Consider the following 15,537-nt stretch of genomic DNA (forward strand, 5'->3'; position numbering starts at 1 on the left):
TGCTCCACCATGGAAGCGATTACCGAACGAACCGATTCCATCCGGAAGTGGCGAAAACGGACTCTCTTGTTGAGCAGCTTGAGATCCAAGATGGGTCGGACCGCCCCGTCTTTTTTCGGCACGACAAACAGGTTTGAATAAAACCCTGTAAACCGCTCCGATTCTGGAACGGGCACAATCACCCCGGAACTGAGGAGAGAGACGATGGCCGTAAAGAACCCCAGGATCAAAGCTGGATCTTTTGGAGGACGGGATTCGAAGAAACGATCCCGTGGAAGAGAGACGAACTCTATCTTGTATCCTGACGATACAACCTCCCTGACCCAAGCGTCCTCTACTGAGGCCAGCCAGACGTCCTTGAAGAACAGGAGTCGACCTCCCAATTGGAAGGGACCCTGGGGAGTCCGAGGATAGTCATGCTGATGTGGGCCGTCCACATCCGGATCTGGATGAAAAGAGAGAAGAGCCAGCACTGCCAGTGGTCAGAACGCATAACATGAGGTGCATATGCACATATCTTACTGCATTCAAAATGAGACATTTAGCAAAATATTGATCAATATATTGAGCCACCCCGCCACGCCAAGGCAATCTCATATGGGGGGTCCTACTCTACATTTTTATTTATTCACTGTGCCATTGCGGCCTCCTAAATGTTTTAAAAGCAAGACCATATCAAATGCAATCCATACCTGAAGCATATCTGCATCACTCCCGTGCAGCCAGATGGAGCAGGTGCAGATGAAGGCCAACCAGGTCTGAACACAGACATCTCAGGTTTGACCTCCACACACTGCCTGACCAGCAAACACAGATGAAGGGCAATGCAGGCTCAGACATGGATGCAAAAATAAAGCCTGGGGCAGGGCGGGGCTGCCGTGAGTGTGCACAGCAGCCTAGATCAATCACAAACACAGAAAAGATGGCGAACATGACCCAGCGTGCACGGCAACAGTGGTGGTCAGCCACAAAACCAATTTGCAATAAAAAGAGAGAAGAGCCAGCACTGCCAGTGGTCAGAACGCATAACATGAGGTGCATATGCACATATCTTACTGCATTCAAAATGAGACATTTAGCAAAATATTGATCAATATATTGAGCCACCCCGCCACGCCAAGGCAATCTCATATGGGGGGTCCTACTCTACATTTTTATTTATTCAATGTGCCATTGCGGCCTCCTAAATGTTTTAAAGGCAAGACCATATCAAATGCAATCCATACCTGAAGCATATCTGCATCACTCCCGTGCAGCCAGATGGAGCAGGTGCAGATGAAGGCCAACCAGGTCTGAACACAGACATCTCAGGTTTGACCTCCACACACTGCCTGACCAGCAAACACAGATGAAGGGCAATGCAGGCTCAGACATGGATGCAAAAATAAATAAAGCCTGGGGCAGGGCGGGGCTGCCGTGAGTGTGCACAACACTCATCTGTGTTTGCTGGTCAGGCAGTGTGTGGAGGTCAAACCTGAGCTGTCTGTGTTCAGACCTGGTTGGCCTTCATCTGCACCTGCTCCATCTGGCTGCACGGGAGTGATGCAGATATGCTTCAGGTATGGATTGCATTTGATATGGTCTTGCTTTTAAAACATTTAGGAGGCCGCAATGGCACATTGAATAAATAAAAATGTAGAGTAGGACCCCCCATATGAGATTGCCTTGGCGTGGCGGGGTGGCTCAATATATTGATCAATATTTTGCTAAATGTCTCATTTTGAATGCAGTAAGATATGTGCATATGCACCTCATGTTATGCGTTCTGACCACTGGCAGTGCTGGCTCTTCTCTCTTTTTATTGCAAATTGGTTTTGTGGCTGACCACCACTGTTGCCGTGCATGCTGGGTCATGTTCGCCATCTTTTCTGTGTTTATTGTGATTGATCTAGGCTGCTGTTCACACTCACGGCAGCCCCGCCCTGCCCCAGGCTTTATTTATTTTTGCATCCATGTCTGAGCCTGCATTGCCCTTCATCTGTGTTTGCTGGTCAGGCAGTGTGTGGAGGTCAAACCTGAGATGTCTGTGTTCAGACCTGGTTGGCCTTCATCTGCACCTGCTCCATCTGGCTGCACGGGAGTGATGCAGATATGCTTCAGGTATGGATTGCATTTGATATGGTCTTGCTTTTAAAACATTTAGGAGGCCGCAATGGCACATTGAATAAATAAAAATGTAGAGTAGGACACCCCATATGAGATTGCCTTGGTGTGACGGGGTGGCTCAATATATTGATCAATATTTTGCTAAATGTCTCATTTTGAATGCAGTAAGATATGTGCATATGCACCTCATGTTATGCGTTCTGACCACTGGCAGTGCTGGCTCTTCTCTCTTTTTATCCGGATCTGGATGGTCTGCCCTGCGAAGAGTGGGAGCGCCAGGAGGGAGTGGGTCTGAAGGAAACTTTCTTCCTATCTTGGCGTGCCTGCGGTCTTTGTTGGTTGGAGGACGTCTCCGCCGTATTGAAACGGCGGTAAGCCCGAAAGGGTCGAAACTGACGCCTCAGTGGGGGTCTGCGAGGCTTGGACTGAGGCAGGAGAGAACTCGTGCCACCGGTGGCGTCCTTAATAATTTGGTCCAATTGGGATCCAAAGAGGCGCCCTCCCTGAAAAGGCAGATTAGTAAGAGACTTTTTAGAAGACAGGTCCGCCTGCCAGGCCTTGAGCCAAATTGTACGTCGGATTGCCACAACGTTACTTGACGCCTGAACTGCGCAGGATGCGGCATCCAAAGAAGCAGAAAGCAGATAATCCCCCGCATGGGAAATCTGATTGGCAAGATCGGCCAATCGATCTGGTTGTGCTTTCTCTAGGATGCCCTGACGAAGATCCTCTGCCCAAGTGGCTATGGCTTTTGCTGCCCAAGATGAAGCAAAAATTGGGCATACCGCCGTCGAAGCCGCTTCGAAGGCAGACTTCGCTAGGGATTCTATGATCCTATCATTAGAATCCTTTAGAGACGCCACGCCTGAAAGCGGGAGAACCGTGGTATTCGAATGCCTGGACACGGGCGGATCGACCGAGGGAGACGCAGACCAGTTGTCCGTGAGCTCTTTAGCAAACTGGTACAGAACGCCGAGACGCTTCCCTCGTTGAAAGCATTTGGTCGGATCCCCTCTTTCCCTGGTAAAAATCTTTCCAAACTCGGAATGTAAAGGGAATACCCTGGAGGGTGTTTCCTCCCGTCTGAACGAAACCTCCTGATCTGAGGATTTTGCAGGGGGGTCAGCAATGTCAAAGGTCTGATGGATCGCTGCAATGAGGTTCTGCACAGTAACCCTCATGTTCGCATTCTGGTCCGAATCCAGCTCTAAGATCCCCTCAGCTGACCTGTCCGAGAGCGCTTCACCTGACTCGGGAGAGGAGGCCCGGGAGGGAGGCTGCCGAGAAGGACTATGTGGTGACAAGGGGCAAGGAGAGGATTCCGGCTGGAGATCCTGCCTGGGTCTTTTGCGACTAACGCTGGCCGACTCAGATGGAACCTCTTGAGGCCTGCTGGACCCTGTAGAGGTGTCCAGGGGCAACTTATCCAGGACGGCTACTAGGGACTGAGACACCCTGGTGAGGTCTGCCACTGACTGTGATAGAGACGAGGCCCAGCCAGGCATGGGGGGTTCACTCTCGCCTGGGGCCCTAGATGGCTCCTGGGCGGCATCAGGATGAATAGGATTGCTACAATCCAGGCAGAGGGAAGTGGACTGACCTGAGGGAAGTTTGCGATTGCAAGAAGAGCATGCAAAGAACTTGACCAGAGTGCAGGAGGGAGCCGCAGGGCGGTTACGGTCAGATTTGGAGTTAGACATAGTGAAACCTGAGGTAGTGCCGGAAGGTTGGGGGACAGGGTGCAGAGAAGGGTGTCAGCCTGCAGATGCAGAGCTACTCACGGTCCGGTGACCTCAGAGACGAAGGTATCCACCTCTCTGCATCTGCAGGTCAGAGCGACAGGCCCAGGGAGCGATATCCGGCTGACAGGGGCGTCCGGCTGTGCGGCTGCAAGATGGCGACCGCCTGAGAGGAATCAGGGAAAAACGCGCTCCCAGGGGAAGGAGGGCGGGGCTAACCACCTGCTGAAAACGGCACCGCCCCTGGCCAGGAACAGGCTGAGAAGAGCGGTGGGAGGGCCTGGAACGGGCGGGAGAGAAGCCCGCTTAGTAGAAAGGGGCGGGAACGTGGCTGCGATACAGGAGTAGGCCCGAACTGAAGCCGGGGCCTAAATTAATCGCGGCAGCCGCCTGTCAGCACAGGGGCGGCGCGGAGGAACCGCAACATGAGCGCTGCCGGGGAAGAGACCCCTGTCCGGGATAGGGACAGCGGCTGACCACAAAAAAGGCTGCCTGGAAGCGCGGGACGGCCACGGAGACCTGCAGTGCTACAATCTCTCCTGACCAAGTCCAGAGACGAGTGGGGATCTAATACTCACCCTGTCCCGGGCCCGCAGTGCTACAAACTCTTGTCCCTGGGAACCCTGAAAATAAAGGTACCTTCTGTGAAGCTTGTCTGCGTCTCATCCGACCGACAGGCTCTGGCAGGCGAGTGGGTGGGAGACGGACGACCAGGACTCTCAGAAAAGCCGACACGTATACATGTTGGCGTCCGCACGGAAGGCTGCTGGTCCTGGTGCAGAGAGCTGCGAGGATACGGGGCGGCAGTACGCGCCGTACTCGCAGCCTCTTCGTGGGACTACAGAGGTGACTATTCACCCTGTATCCCTCCGGCGACCCTGAAAAGGAACGACGCACATCGAGGTAGATATGGGTCTAATGAAAGACCCGTGTCCACCTCCTACTGACACTAAGCTAAAACTGAGGAATTCCCTGCCGGTCGGTGTGGTGTACACTGCGGAGGAGGAGCTAACCTTTTTTTGTGCATAGTGTCAGTCTCCTCGTGGCAGCAGCATACACCCATGGTCTCTGTGTCCCCCAATAAGGCGAACGAGAAAGCAGCAACTCATGGAAGCTCTGTTGCGACATCCTGGTGTAGTCAAAAAACTTCTCAGGGTTTTGCGGCAGCTCGGTGTACAAGGAGTGGTTGGCTCCATGGCTCTCTCGGAGTTCAAAGATGGGGTGTTGCCAATAGCGACGACGACGTCTTCTCAGTCTCTCTTCTTTGTTCTTGACAAGCAAAAGCAAAGGCAGCAGCCAACTTCAATTGTAAATCCAGATCTTCTAAGAAGCTGTCCAGGTCAAGATCCATCTTGTTGTTAGATACAGCAGCCGAAGATGAGGAATTCCTCAGTGCAGTGTCTCTCTATATATAGAAATCCCATGAGACACGCCTACTGGGTGTCTGATGTCAAGGAAAAGTTACTGGAAAAAAGTTGGACATATCAAACGCATGTGCATAAAAAACAAAAACGCGTGCAAAAACGGATACACACGCATGCAAGCGTTGCGTTTTTTAGACGTCATGCGTACGATGATGCTGATAAAAAGCGCTGCGTAAACATGCGTTTGGGAATGTGGATGATATGCTGTGGACTCAACCGCAAATGTGAACCTTCCTAACAAAGTAGAGTAGCACTCTGTAGCGCTATAGCAAAAAAAACATGAAATATCTGAAATTTGAAATGCATTACTGCTTTGCTAAGTATTCTCAATAATTCCTATTTTCTAGAGCCGTAACGCAAACCAGATTGAATACATTTCATGTTTTTTTGCTATAGTGTTACAGAGTGAAACTTTATTTGTTGGTATAAGTGATAAGACAGTCATTTCTCGGATCAGTATGATTACAGTGATAGCAATTTTTTTTTTTATAAGCTTTTCATGTTGTGTTACTTTTACAGACTAAAAAAAAAGTTTTTTTCTGTGTACTTTAGCTTTTTGTTTTCTGGTATTTTTTGTAACAACTTTTTTACAGCTATTTATTCCACTTCCTGTGTGTCAGCATGATGAAAAGGCAACATTGCTACATTCCTGGCTTTTTTTATGGAGTTCATCATAAAGGGTAAATAATATGGCAGATTTATAGCCCCACTTATGGAGGAAGAGCTACCAATTAAGTGGTTGTTTTTAAATATGCAAATTGTCTCTTCAGAAATAAAGAGGACTAGAACGCTATTGTGCCACATATTGGAAGTAGCAATCCTAAAAGTAAATATCGACCATTTATCGAGCCTTGAAACATGACTTAAAAGATAAATAAGGATATAAGCCACACCATAATTACAATTTGCAGATGTATTGCCTTTGGTCAGTGCCAAGTATGAGAAGTGATTTGGCTAGGTGAGGCTAAGTTCACACTTGCGTATGGCTGGTCTGTGGATGGCTGCGTACATCCTCCCTTAACCCCTTCACCCCCAAGGGTGGTTTGCACGTTCATGACCGGGCCAATTTTTACAATTCTGACCACTGTACCTTTATGAGGTCATAACTCTGGAACGCTTCCATGGATCCCGGTGATTCTGACATTGTTTTCTCGTGACATATTGTACTTCATGTTAGTGGTAAAATTTCATTCAAATAACTTGCGTTTATTTGTGAGAAAAACGGAAATTTGGCGAAAATTTTGAAAATTTCGCAATTTTCCAACTTTGAATTTTTTTGCCCTTAAATCACAGAGATACGGCACACAAAAAACTTGATAACTAACATTTCCCACATGTTTACTTTACATCAGCACAATTTTGGAACCAAAATTTTTTTTTGTTAGGAAGTTATAAGGGTTAAAAGTTGACCAGCGATTTCTCATTTTTACAACACCATTTTATTTTTAGGACCACATCACATTTGAAGCCACTTTGAGGGGTCTATATGATAGAAAATACCCAAAAGTGACACCATTCTAAAAACTGCACCCCTTAAGGTGCTCAAAACCACATTCAAGAAGTTTATTAACCCTTTAGGTGCGTCACAGGAATTTTTTTGAATATTTAAAAAAAAATGAACATCTAACTTTTTTCATAAAAAAAATACTTCAGGTTCAATTTTTTTATTTTACCAAGGGTAACAGGAGAAATTGAACTGCAAAAGATATTGTGCAATTTGTCCTGAGTACGCAGATACCTGATATGTGGGGGGGAAACGACTGTTTCGGCGCATGGCAGAGCTCAGAATGGAAGGAGCGCCGTTTGACTTTTTCAATGCAAAATTGGCTGGAATTCAGATTGGACGCCATGTCACGTTTGGAGAGTCCCTGATGTACCTAAACAGTGGAAACCCCCTACAAGTGACCCCATTTTGGAAACTAGACCCCCCAAGGAACTTATCTAGATATGTGGTGAGAACTTTGAACCCCCAAGGGCTTTACAGAAGTTTATAACGTACAGCGGTACAATTAAAAAATCATATTTTTTCCACAAAAATGATCTTTTCACCCCAATTTTTATTTTCCCAAGGGTAACAGGACCCTAAAACTTATTGTGCAATTTGTCCTGAGTACGCTGATACCCCACATGTGGGGGTAAACCACTATTTGGGCGCATGGCAGAGCTCGGAAGGGAAGCAGCGCCATTTGACGTTTTTGGCTGGAATTGAGATCGGACACCATGTCGCGTTTGGAAAACCCCCGATGTACCAAAACAGTGGAAACCCCCCACAAATGACACCATTTTGGAAACTAGACCCCCTAAGGAACTTATCGAGATGTGTGGTGAGAACTTTGAACCCCCATGGGCTTCACAGAAGTTTATAACATAAAGCCATACAATTAAAAAATCATTTTTTCCACAAAAATGATCTTTTCACCCTCAATTCATATTTTTCCAAGGGTAACAGGACCCTAAAAATTATTGTGCAATTTGTCCTGAGTACGCTGATACCCCACATGTGGGGGTAAACCACTATTTGGGCGCATGGCAGAGCTCGGAAGGGAAGCAGCGCCATTTGACGTTTTTGGCTGGAATTGAGATCGGACACCATGTCGCGTTTGGAAAACTCCTGATGTACCAAAACAGTGGAAACCCCCCACAAATGACACCATTTTGGAAACTAGACCCCTAAGGAACTTATCTAGATGTGTGGTGAGAACTTTGAACCCCCATGGGCTTCACAGAAGTTTATAACATAAAGCCATACAATTAAAAAATCATATTTTTTCCACAAAAATGATCTTTTCACCCTCAATTCTTATTTTTCCAAGGGTAACAGGACCCTAAAAGTTATTGTGCAATTTGTCCTGAGTACGCTGATACCCCACATGTGGGGGTAAACCACTATTTGGGCGCATGGCAGAGCTCGGAAGGGAAGCAGCGCCATTTGACGTTTTTGGCTGGAATTGAGATCGGACACCATGTCGCGTTTGGAAAACTCCTGATGTACCAAAACAGTGGAACCCCCCCACAAATGACACCATTTTGGAAACTAGACCCCCTAAGGAACTTATCTAGATGTGTGGTGAGCACTTTGACCCCCCCAGTGCTTCACAGAAGTTTACAACGCCCGGGCGTGAAAATAAAAAATTTGTATTTATTCCACAAACATGATCTTTTAGTCACCATTTTTTTATTTTCCCAAGGGGACCAGGAGAAATTGGACCCCAAAAGTTGTTGTCCAATTTGTCCTGAGTATGCTGATACCCCATACGTGGGAGAAAACTACTGTATGGGCACACGTCGGGGCTCGGAAGGGAAGTAGTGACGTTTTGGAATGCAGACTTTGATGGAATGGTCTGCGGGTGTCATGTTGTCTTTGGAGAGCCCCTAATGTACCTAAACAGTGGAAACCCCCCACAAGTGACCCCATTTTGTAAACTAGACCCCCCAAGGAACTTATCTAGATGGGTGGTGAGCACTTTGAACCCCCAAGGGCTTCACAGAAGTTTATAATGCCAGGGCATGAAAATAAAAAAATCGTATTTTTCCCACAAACATGATCAATTAGTCCCCAATTTTTTTTATTTTCCCAAGGGTAACAGGAGAAATTGAACCCCAAAAGTTGTTGTCCAATTTGTCCTGAGTACGCTGACACCCCATATGTGGGATAAAACTACTGTATGGACACACGTCAGGGCTCGGAAGGGAAGTAGTGACGTTTTGGAATGCAGACTTTGATGGAATGGTCTGCGGGTGTCATGTTGCCTTTGGAGAGCCCCTAATGTACCTAAACAGTGGAAACCCCCACAAGTGACCCCATTTTGGAAACGAGACCCCCTAAGAAACTTATCTAGATGTGTGGTGAGCGCTTTGAACCCCCAAGGGCTTCACAGAAGTTTATAATGCCCGGGCATGAAAATAAAAAAATCGTATTTTTTTCCACAAACTTGATCAATTAGTCCCCAATTTTTTCATTTTCCCAAGGGTAACAGGAGAAATTGGACCCCCAAAAGTTGTTGTCCAATTTGTCCTGACTACGCTGACACCCCATATGTGGGAGAAAACTACTGTATGGACACACGTCGGGGCTCGGAAGGGAAGCAGTGACGTTTTGTAATGCAGACTTTGATGGAATGGTCTGCGGGTGTCATGTGCGTTTGGAGAGCCCCTGATGTACCTAAACTATTGAAACTCCCCACAAGTGACCCCATTTTGGACACTAGACCCCCCCACGGAACTTATCTAGATGTGTGGTGAGCACATTGAACCCCCAAGTGCTTCACAGAAGTTTATAACACTCGGACGTGAAAATAAAAAAATCATTTTTTCCACAAAAATGATATTTTTTGCCCCCAATTTTTTATTTTCCTAAGGGTAACAGGAGAAATTGGACCCCAAAAATTGTTTTGCAATTTGTCCTGAGTAGGCTGATACCCTACATGTGGGGGTAAAACACTGTTTGGGCGCATAGCAGAGCTTGGAAGGGAAGGAGCACCATTTGACTTTTTCAACTCAGAATTGGCTGGGATTGAGATCAGACGCCATGTTGCATTTGGAGAGCCCCTGATGTGCCCAAACAGTGGAAACCCCCAATTCTAACTCCAACCCGAACCCCAACACGCCCCTAACCCTAACCCTAGCCCTAACCCTAGCCCTAACCCTACCCCAACACACCCCTAGCCCTAACCCTAACCCTATCCCTAATGGAAAAATGGAAATAAATACATTTTTTTTATTTTATTATTTTTCCCTAACTAAGGGGGTGATAACGGGGGGTTTGATTTACTATTTATGGCGGTTGTTATGTTTGGCGGCTGTCGCACGCTAAAAGACGCTTTTTATTGTAAAAATAGTTTTTGCATCACCACATATTGAGAGCTATAATTTTTCCGTATTTTGACCCACCGAGTCATGTGAGGGCTTATTTTTTGCGGGACGAGTTGACGTTTTTATTGGTACCATTTTCGGGCACGTGGAATTTTTTGATCGCTTTTTATTCCGATTTTTGGGACGCAGAATGAACAAAAACCAGCGTTTCATGAATTTCTTTTGGGGGGGGTGCGTTTACACCTTTCCGCGTGCGGTAAAATTGATAAAGAGGTTTTATTCTTCACGTCAGTACGGTTACAGCGATACCTCATTTAGGTCGTTTTTTTATGTTTTTGTCGGTTTTATGCAATGAAAACTATTTTATATAAAAAATAAATATTTTTGCATCGCTTTATTCAGCGAGCTATAACTTTTTTATTTTTTCGCTGATGATGCTGTGTGGCGGCTCGTTTTTTGCGGGACAAGATGACGTTTTCAGCGGTACCATGGATATTTATATGCGTCTTTTTGATCGCGCGTTATTACACTTTTTGTTTAGCGGTATGATAATAAATCATTATTTTTTGCTTCGTTTTTTATTTTTATTTTTTAAGGGGTTCGCTAAAGGGGTTAACTAATGGGACAGTTTTATAGGGCGGGTCGTTACGGACGCGGCGATATTTAATATGTGTACTTTTATTGTTTTGTTTTTTTTATTATTTCCAAAAAATGGATTTATTGGGGGAATATTTTTTTTTTTCTCTAATATATTTGGCGATTTTTTTTTTAATTATTTTTACACTTTTTTTTATATTTTTTTTTATTTTATTAAATAGTCCCAGGTGGGACATCACTGTCCTGTGACAGATCGCTGATCTGTCACATCACAGATCACTGTGACAGATCAGCGATCTGACACAGGCACTGCAGAAGGCTTCCTCATGCCTGCGCTTTGCAGGCACTGAGGAAGCCAGCTTCCTCAGGCCCCCGTCTCCATCTTGGATTCGGGGGCCTGGAGGAAAGGAGCCCCCCGCAGCAGCGCTGCACATTGCGCTGCCGTGGGGGGCTCAGGGAAGCACGGAGGGAGCCCCCTCCCTGCCGATGCTTCCCTTTAACACCCGGTACACCGCGATCGTGTTTGATCGCGGTGTGCAAGGGGTTAACGTGTCGGGGGCGGTCCGTGACCGCCCCTGACACATTGTGCCGGGTGTCAGCTGTGATAATCAGCTGACACCCGGCCGCGATCAGCGGCGCTCACCACGTGGGCGCCGCTGATCGCGGTAGACGTACTATCCCGTCCACGGTCATACGGGCCCGGGTACCGTGGACGGGATAGTACGTCAGATGTCAGGAAGGGGTTAAGCTCCGCCTACGCTCCACCTACTTCTGCATGCGTCCTGCGTACCTATATTTAACAATGGGTACGCAGGGACATGCGTTTTAACGTGTCCTCCGACCGCAAGGAAACGCAACGCTGCATTTCTGTGCGGTCGGCGGACACGTCAAAATGCCGCATGCGGACGCATCTGCATACAACGCGTGTCCCTGCGTACCCAATGTTAAATATAGGTACGCAGGATGCATACAGAAGTAGGAGGAGCTTAAGGGAGGACGCACGCAGCCATCCGCTGACCTGCCATACGCAAGTGTGAACTTAGCCTGAGAGGCTAAAACTGAGATCTAAGAGGTAAGGTTTCTACTTGTGGAAAGTGACAAGCCAGAAATGGCATGCCGGTTTAAGACGACTTAAACACCTTGCATGCTCCTCTGGAAAAATATAACATGCAAAGTGTCTTTTCAGAGAGGAAAAGGACTTGAACTCTAGTCGTGCTTGTCTTTGGCGAAATATTTTTTCTGCAGTTTCGTTTAAGTTTTAAATCAGTCTACTGCACTGCAATACTGTATTGTATAATATATATGTATTTTAATATAAAACGTATTGCATTAGACCCGTCAATGGTACACTGACACTAAGCCCAAGAGTTGTTTATAGACCATTGTTGCCGGCAGACCCAACCATTAGCACATGCATCTGGTAAAAATATAGAGGTCACTGACACTTAGTGGTATCTAGGGGGTTAAGCCGCCAAAATTGATCCTATAGCCCCGATTGGCCGATTCTATACCCCCTGCATGGGATGCTATTTTTTTATGGTACTGGGAATATGGACTTTTAATAACTATAAAAAAAGTTACCAACAATTACCATCTATAGACATATGTTAATATCACTTTGAAATTACTGATAAGCTTGCGTTAAAAAGCTGGAAAGAAATTGGATACAGTCCTAGGAGACCCCGGAGTGTTACACACGATTTTTCAGGGGAATTGCAGTGAATCAAATTTTGGATAAAAATGTTGTAATGTGCAAACTCAAATTTTAAAAGATTCACTCATATCGAGAATGACTATAGTTGCGGTCACGTGTGAATATCGCTCCATTCTGGTAATGCAGCTGTCGGACCGCCATCCATGTATAGTCTGAATAAAGATATCACAGTATGTATTAAAAGTACTCACACTTTGCGGTCATTGAGCAGCATGCCATTCATGGTCTTTATTGCCCGATTGGCAGCTTCCTGTGTTTCAAAGTGAACAAAACCATATCCTTTTGATCCGTTTTCATCACAAACCACCTAGAAGATGGAATTTTAGTTTCAACATAAAGCAATTAAAAGTCAGGTTTATGACAAGCATCTCTGTTATGAAGACTGCACTTCATTTATTCAGTGGATTCACCACTGTACAATATGTCTTTTACATGTGTACTCTTAACATCTGGCGGTGGCTGCTACACATTGTAAAAATTGATCAAAACTGACAGCGGGAAAGTCCATCGGGTAACTGCTTCCATTTTTGTCATCTGATTGCTATAGGCAACTATGTCACTTTCCATTTCACCAGTTCTGAAAAATCTCCACACACAAGTTTGTGTTACAGCTTCATACAAACGCAGAATTGTATGGAGTCATAAGATCGTGCTCACAGAAGTGTATGGACGTACTGTACTGCGGGACTCATGCAAGGCGTATGAAGCTTCTTTTATATGTTGCATGTCGTGTGAACACGCCAGAAAAATTGTTGCATTTTCCATCGAACATCTCCACACAGAGCTTGTCGTCCCATGACATGTTGCTTTTGTAGAGGCTTGAACCCCACTTCAAGGAGTATTCTCAACTTTGGAAATTATCCTCTAATTCTATGGATAGGGAGTAAGTTCCCATTTGCTGGGATCTGACCAATGGGACATCTACCAATCATGATAATCTGAGTTCTGAAAAGACCAATGTGAATGGATAGGTGGTCAATCATGGACACCTTGGCTCCATTTGTTCTTTTGTGAGTGCTGAAGTCCAGACGAGAGCTGCGCTCAGGTATCACCGATGCCCCCATTAAGAATGAATGACATGAAAAGACACATGATCAACACCACTCAATCCACACAGGAATTTTCAGAGGCCCAAGTTCTCAGGCTCAGTGGAGGTCCCAACGGTCACCCCCGGCAATTGGGAAGCTATCCTACTGGTTAACTTCCAAACGTGACAATACCTCTGTAGTACGACAAAGTCTGGACGATATGCTGCTGTACAGCTTCCTGCACATTGCAGTTGAGGAAAGAGACTGTAAAAAAAAAAAAAAAAGCCTTTAGTGAATCAGATGAAACATACAGGCTTACCTTACAAGATAAAATGTTCCCAAACGCGGAGAAGGTGTCATACAGAGCTTTGTTGTCAATAGACTCATCGAGATTCTTGATAAACACATTGCCCACACCAGATTTCCGAAGCCCCGGGTCTCTCTGAGACCACATAATACGGATCGGCCTGCCTTTGATGACCTCAAAATTCATTGTGTCCAAAGCCCTCTCAGCTAGAAAAAAAAAGTTGGCATTGTGTAAAAACATATTTCCATGAAGATAATACATATTCTCCAACGAGGGTTGTCACCAGGCATTTCAAGATTTCCATATGATAAAGTGCCTAGATACACTGAGGGTCTGAAGAGACAAAACAAAAGTGTACACTTACCATCTGCTGGCTGCTGGAAATTGATATAGGCATAGCCGAGGGATCGGCGGGTAGAAAGGTCACGGCATACTCTGATGGACATTATCGGACCAGCTGGGGAAAACTTCTCATACAGCATCGCTTCTGTAACATCTGTATGCAGATCACCTACATATAGTGAGGCCAATGGGTATCCCGCCCCTGTTGCATTCATGGTTTGCTAAGAAAGGATTTAAAGGTTAAAAATATTCAAGAATCCGATTTATCTCAATTTGGAAGATGTGTCATGTGACTGTTGTCATTGGGATGACATTTATACTTGCGGCAGATTTATTGCAGAACTTTTTCTGAGTGAAATCTACTCTATTAGTCAGAGCTGAGTTCTTGCAGCAGCAAATACATGGATTTCACACTCAGAAGAATAGGCCACGTGAAGAAACTTCATAAATCTATCGCAGGTGAATTCACATGGGGCAACCGAAAATCTACACCAAATTGCGTGGATTTCACTATATAAGGTCAGCTTCACACATTCAACCTCTGTATGAGTACGTTGAGTATTCTCAAGTTTAGAATTTATCTTTATCTATGGGACTAGAGAACTTCCCAATCACTGGGGAGGCCAACTGCTAGGTCTTCCACCGATCCCGAGAACCAGGGATTGTGTGAAAAGTGGGGGATGGCTCTGGAAGTGCCAAAGACCAGCTGAGTGCAATGGTCTGCCATCTCCGACTGCTCCATTAAGAATCAACGGAGCGGCAGTGGGCACCTCCATTCACACAAACAATTTTAGAATTAAAAAGTGGATGTAAAAAGCCAAACTCAAGATTTAGGGTGTGTGTACACGTTGCGGATTCTGCTGCGGATCCGCAGCGGATTTGGCCCTGCGGATCCGCAGCAGTTTCTGCTGCGTTGTACATTACCCTTTTAGTCTATGTAAATTGAAAAAAAAACGTGCCCACGGTGCAGAATTTTCAGAGTGGATTTGCTGCAGGTTTAAATCTGCAGCATGTCAATTCTATGTGCGGATTCCGCAGCGGTTTGGCACCTGCTCCGTGACAGGTGTCAAACCACAGGGGAAAACCGCAGGCTAATCTGCAATAAATCCGCAGATAAACCGCAGGTCTTTTGACCTGCGGATTTAGACAAATCCGCACGGAAAATCCTGCAGCAAAGTGTGCACACACCCTTACAATCCGTATTCCACAGCACAATACAAGGATCAGCTGAACATGGGAACAAAGTGATAAAGAAAGTCTGACATGACGCTGGGAGGGCGGGACGACGCAGGTACAGCTTGGGGGGGGGGGGGGTGTAAGATGAGACAAGAGGTAAGGGTTTGGGAAAAAGGGGATATGACATAGGTAGTAGAGGTGGGGTTAGGGAGACAAAAGGATTGACCAGGGCTAGTGAAGCCCCTTTCTGATCTGCGAAGGACTGGACAGCAAGACGACTATCAGCATCTCC

General features: G+C 46.0%; 1 protein-coding gene across 7 annotated transcripts in view; it reads right to left on the minus strand.

Moving 5' to 3' along the window:
- Positions 1 to 15,537, minus strand: part of LOC141086401 (embryonic polyadenylate-binding protein) — a 243,232-nt gene that overhangs the window by 216,132 nt on the left and 11,563 nt on the right. For all 7 annotated transcript variants that reach the window (XM_073572389.1, XM_073572388.1, XM_073572392.1 and 4 more), the window contains exons 2-4: positions 14,092 to 14,290; positions 13,740 to 13,933; positions 12,584 to 12,699 (exon numbers count right to left, since the gene is read on the minus strand). In XM_073572389.1, coding sequence (XP_073428490.1) covers positions 12,584 to 12,699; positions 13,740 to 13,933; positions 14,092 to 14,284 — 503 coding nt within the window. In that variant the 5' untranslated portion in view covers positions 14,285 to 14,290. The remainder of the gene's footprint in view (positions 1 to 12,583; positions 12,700 to 13,739; positions 13,934 to 14,091; positions 14,291 to 15,537) is intronic.

Source organism: Dendrobates tinctorius, unplaced genomic scaffold, assembly GCF_039654945.1.
Source record: "Dendrobates tinctorius isolate UK_male_01 unplaced genomic scaffold, ASM3965494v1 ptg000032l, whole genome shotgun sequence".
Taxonomy (NCBI): Eukaryota; Metazoa; Chordata; class Amphibia; order Anura; family Dendrobatidae; genus Dendrobates; species Dendrobates tinctorius.